At 25.0% G+C, this 5,990-nt stretch overlaps 1 protein-coding gene across 1 annotated transcript; it reads left to right on the top strand.

The window, feature by feature from the left end:
• Positions 1–1,964: 1,964 nt before the first annotated feature.
• LOC130973205 (isoflavone 7-O-methyltransferase-like) lies at positions 1,965–5,358 on the top strand. Its single transcript, XM_057897644.1, has 3 exons — positions 1,965–2,267; positions 3,327–3,869; positions 4,878–5,358. The coding sequence occupies exons 1-3, from the start codon at positions 2,013–2,015 to the stop codon at positions 5,181–5,183; spliced, it is 1,104 nt and encodes a 367-aa protein (XP_057753627.1). The 5' UTR covers positions 1,965–2,012; the 3' UTR covers positions 5,184–5,358.
• The last annotated feature ends 632 nt before the right edge of the window (positions 5,359–5,990 follow it).

Raw genomic sequence — 5,990 nt, 5'->3', positions numbered from 1 at the left:
TAGCATACAAATGAAGTGAGCTTCAAAAATGGAAAACATCTTCTATTTCTGGTTCTGATGAGCTTTCAACCAAGCATCCTAATAATCTTCGGCAAATTGTTATGAGATTTATTGGCAAACATGAATATATGTATTTACAATGCTAGTTGAAACTTTTAATATCTATTTTAATTAGAATTTCATTAGTTATTAAGGTTTTATCTCTTTTTTGAATTTTATTGTTTTCAAATTTATTTAATAATTAAAATTATTACATATGTCTTCTTTGTATTTTACTGCAAAAACAACCTTTATTTTTAGCCAAAAAGACAACCTTTCAATAGTTGCATATTTAGTTTAAAGGCAACACTTATATGGATTGCATATTTAGAAGAATATGCAATGCTTCCAAGGGTTGCATATCAAACTGATAGGCAACACTTTTAACAGGTTACAAATTTAAATAAATAAACAACATTTCAACGTGTTGCATATTCTAAACAATAGGCAACACTTTAAAGTATTGCATAATCAGAAGAATAGGCAACACTTTTTACTAATAATTGAAGCATGACAGCTAAAAGAACATATGTAAATTGTTGCCTAAAACACACTTTAAAAGTGTTGTCTATTTTAAAGAATAAGCAACGCTTATAAAGAGTTATCTTTAGAAATGTTGCTTTTGAAGTAAAAAAATATTGTCTTGACCTAAGACAATGGCTGCATCTACGAGGCCCCAAAAACATTGCCTCAAGCTCCAAAACGTTGTTATAGATTAAAGACAATCTTTTATCCACCTTTAAACAACACTTTTTAAACGTTGTCTCACCTCCAAAATGTTATAGTGTTTTTTGGAAGGATGAATCACAACAGCTAATAAATTTTTGGTAAGTCTATCATCTACAAAATACTAAGTCAAATTCAAAATGTTTGAATTGGCTAATAAAACTGTTGTCGATATATTGTTACAAAAAATAGTAAAAAAATGTTGTGTCAGCAGGACAGCAGAGTTTCTATTGACTATAATTTATTTATTGTGTTTTAGGTTATAAAATTGGCTTCATAGTAAATATAATAATATATGTTTTATTTTCAATTTTCTAAATTACTTATCTCTTCAGAATCTGAAAAGACAATAAATTTTACTTTAGATGATTTATGAAAAATTCAACTTTGAAATGTAGTAAAATATATCTAAGTACTCTCTTAATTGTTATCCAATATTGAGGAGTAACAAGTTGGCTTAATTTATTCATAGAAAAAGCAATGTCAACTCTAATGGTCAACACATATTGCAATTCCCCTATAATTGTACGATACAAATTGGAAGTTATAAAAGAATGTTTCAGATTGAGCTGAGTCTAAGAAAGCTGATCATATATAGGAATTTGCATTAGTTTTGAACCTTGCTCTTATTAGTAGTTCATTTATATATTTATTTTGCAATAATAATAGAATAGCTAATATTTCAATACAAAAATTAGAAATTAAAAATTCTATTTTTAGAAAAAAAAATGATAAAAATTAAAACAAAATAAAATTATACTTTATCTATAAAAAAAAGAATTTACTTATTACCTTCTAGATCAACAAGTGCGTCATAATGGAGCTGTAAATATTTACCTAAACATTAAAAATGGTATAAATAGAAATATTAAAGAGCCATTAGAATTTGTTATTTTTCGTTAACATTTAGTTATTAATTTAATTTTTTTTAATTTAGTAATTTAAGTATTTAACTGTATATTTTATTTCATACTTTTAAATATAATAACTAATAACTGACTAAAAATAATAAATTCGATGTTCTTCAAATATTCCTTTATATATAAATTAGCAATTTTAAAATAACTATATATATCAACCTCAACAGTCAATAACGTGGTACACATGAAAAATGATTAAATTAATCACCTCTTGCATGCAAGATGAAACCTTACACTATAAATTAAACCAATGTGAGTTCAAGATGAGCATCCAGCACAAAGATTAAAAAGACCAGCGGAATCAAAACTGTTCATCACAAAAGAGTTATGACTTCAAACAATGGGCGCAGCACAAGTGAGAGCTTCAAAGCTCAAGCACTTGTTTATAGGCATATGTTTAGCATCCTAGACTCCATGTGTCTCAAGTGGATCATTGACTCTCGCATACCAAACATAATTCACGACCATGGAAAACCCATTACTCTTTTAGAATTGGTCTCCGTTCTCAAAATTCCATCAACTAAAGTTGATCGCATTGATGTTTTCATGCGCTACATGGCGTATATTGGATACTTTGATATAGTAAGATTCTATAATTCAGATCACTTTAACTCTTTTCTCTTTAATATATTAAAAAGAAGTTTTACCTTAAATTATTTAGGATTATTAGGTGTAATTCTCTCATTCATATTTTAACAATAATATATATATATGTGTGTGTGTCATTTTTTATTTTCTATTATTCAAATAATTATATCTACATTTATATATTTATTTTCATATTTAAGAAATCATAATTTAAATAATTAACACAATAATTTTAAATTTAATAATAAAATTAAAAGTTATAAATTTCAATTTTATCGAATCCCGTTCATGGAACAAGGTTATTAAACTTGAATATTTCAAAATTTATCTTTCTTAAAAAATTTTAGATTTTATTATATATATAATTTGTTCCTAAAAAAGAAAAAGTATATCTTAGACTTAATTGGTATATATGTCTTTGTAGAGAGAATAATCGAAACTCCGGTCTAAATGTTAATTCTGTTAGCTATATAAATATTTATATATATATATATATATATATATATATATATATATCTTTATTTAATATAATAAATTTGTGTAATAAATAATTTCATAACATAATAAAAAAATATGTATGACCGAAAATCTTAAAATTTTATATTTGTTCCTTCATTCTTTTTAGTGACAAAATATCAATCATAAAACAAAAATAAATATATAAATAACTTACGTTTAAAAAAAAACAATACAAAGATGATTATAGTAATTATATAAAGAATTTAATTTTGATACTAGGATAAAATAATTTTATATGTGCATCCAATTACATAATATTATATCAGTAAAAATAACTATCTTTCACATTAACTGCATATATAATCATCCAAAAACATGAATATAATTGCACGACTATGTAAAACGTTTTACATTTAAACTCTTATATAAATATCGTAAACATTAAAGTCATACTTCTTTTACATTTTGATATTATTTTTCTTTTAATTTTTAAATTAAAATATAGTTATTAAATAATAATAAAATATTACTAAAGCATCCATACATCAACCCATATGTAGTTATATTATTAATATTTATATCTATATCTGTAAGACAAAGGTTAGAATCCATGGCGACAATGATGGCAATAATCAAGAAGAAGAAAAAGAAGCATTTGCTCTCACAGCAGCATCAGAACTCTTGGTCAAAGGCACTGAAAACCCTTGTATATCTCCAATGGTGGAGTTTGTATTAGATCCAGTTCATTCAGATTTCTTCAATTATCTGAGCAAGTGGTTCTCCGACGAAAATCGCCGTCTATACGAAATCACTTCGGAGACACCTTGGTGGGAATTGCTTGACAAGAATCCAAGACTCTTGGGCTTGTTCAATGACGCTATGGCCGGTGATTCTCAGATGATAAAGCTGGCACTAAAGGATCACAACATGGCCTTTGAGGGGTTGGAAACAATTGTGGATGTTGGTGGTGGAACTGGAACCACCGCTCAAATTTTCAGTGAGAAATTTCCAGAACTCAAATACATAGTATTTGATCTTCCACAGGTTGTGAAAAATTTGAAGGCATGCAACAATTTGAGCTTTGTCGGTGGAGACATGTTTGAATCCATTCCTAAGGCTGATGCAATTCTACTTAAGGTAACCATTTAATTAGTACTGGATTAGTAGTGTGTTTGTCTTAATTAATTTCAAAATTAGATTATTATTGAAGCTAATCTTTTTTGTTGCAAACTATACGTGCCCTCCGTTTACGTTTTTATTTTTAGGGTTTTTGTATTTTTAAGATTTTATAAAAAATAATAAAAATAATAATAAAATATAATTTTATTTTTATGTTTTTTTATAAAATTTAAAAAATGAAAAATATTATAAATAAAAATACAAACAAAATAGACCTTATATATTCTTAAGAGTTTCAAAAACATATTGTTTTAGATATGATTATTAAAGTAGACCTTTAATAAATTAAAAAATTAGAATATAATTATTTGTAATTTATTAAAATTAATCTCAAAGTAATTAAATTAAAAAATTTTTAAGATTTAAAATTTTTGGATGTTACAACAATTAATAATTTTCGTCTTAGATATACAGTAAAATTAATTATTAATATAAAATATAAATTAAAATATAAAATTTATTTTAAAAATAAATTAAATAGCACATATATTTATACTCAAATACACAATGACTAATTTTATTATTCAGAAGTAATTTTGAATAACTTTTACCCTCTATATATACCAAGGTGAAAGGATGCATTCCATTAATTAATTGAATTTACATATTTAGTTGAAAACTTTTGAAAGCTCCCTACATTTTCATCTTACACCATGTAAACAATGCTTTGCCATTTCATTTGGTGACATTTGAATAGCTTCAAATGGTTAAATAACTATTCAGAATAGGTGGTTATTCTTAAAAAGTTTATATAAATGTAATTTTTATTTTTATTTTTTTACTTTTTATATAAAAACAATAATTTGTCAAAAAAAATCACACAATTGAAGTCAACTTTTTTCTTTTACCAAAAAACCTAGTTGAATAATAATAAGACACTCAATTTCATTTGTAAACTTAGCCAACAGAATTGAGGACATTACATTATAGAATGATTGTGATATATATTTTTGCTTTCTTTTGCAGTCAGTCCTACATAATTGGAGTGATGACAATTGCATAAAAATATTGAGAAACTGTAAAGATGCTGTTAAGGGTTCAAGCAAAGATAAAAACGGTAAAATAATAATTTTAGAAACCGTGATAAACGAAGAACAAGATGAACCTGAAATTACTCGACTCAAATTTCTTATGAATATAAATATGCAAATTATGCACGGAAAAGAGAGAAACGAAGAAGAATGGAAAAATATCTTTCATAAAGCTGGTCTCTATGATTACAAGATATTTTCATTTACTGGATATTTATCACTAATAGAGATCTATCCTTAAAAATGACTTTGTAATCGTTTATAACTCTATGAATAAAAATAAATATTATGTAAAAGAATAAAATACACATTTTATGTAATCGTGTGTATTGATGTTTAGATAGTACTTTTTATAAATAAAATGTTGTAATAACATGGTAATAAGACTGTGAATTTAGTGTTGATGTATGTTATGAATTAATAAATGTTTCCTTTTCTAAATTAATTAAGGTGTTAATAGTATTGTTTTATAAATCTCTTGAATGAGAGTTTCCTAGATAATCAATATCTCCCTCTCATAACCTATAGCATCAGATTTACATGCACATGCATGCATGTAAGAAGAAATGTCCAGTAAAGGTGTGAATACCTATCCTTGTCGACACGCTTTAAAGGATTAAGTGGTTTTCGTCTTTTAATCACGAACAAATTAAAGCCTTAAAATCGAAATGTCAAAGATAACAATAATATTTTAAGTGGGTGTGCTGAGTTGCTATAGATGGTATTAAAATTAGCAATTATACCACTATGTGTACATTAAAATTAATCAACAGTATAAAATATATGTTAGAATATAAATACACATTAAAAATAAATTAAATTATACATATATTTGTATATAAATACATTAATAACTGATTTTAATAATTAATTTTAGTATATAAATAATATTTTTATAAAGTTAGAATTTAAATTAATGTGTCAACAACACCTCAATTGTAGAGTAAAATAAAATATGCCTTATAAAAATATAGATAATTCTTTTTTATAAACATGTTTTGACAGGTTAGGGAATTTAATTTTCATCCTTTAAAAAAAAACCTTAAGA

This window comes from Arachis stenosperma, chromosome 4 (assembly GCF_014773155.1).
Source record: "Arachis stenosperma cultivar V10309 chromosome 4, arast.V10309.gnm1.PFL2, whole genome shotgun sequence".
Lineage (NCBI taxonomy): Eukaryota > Viridiplantae > Streptophyta > Magnoliopsida > Fabales > Fabaceae > Arachis > Arachis stenosperma.
The sequence above is the reverse complement of the archived record's forward strand: the minus strand, read 5'-3'. Positions and strand labels throughout refer to the sequence as shown.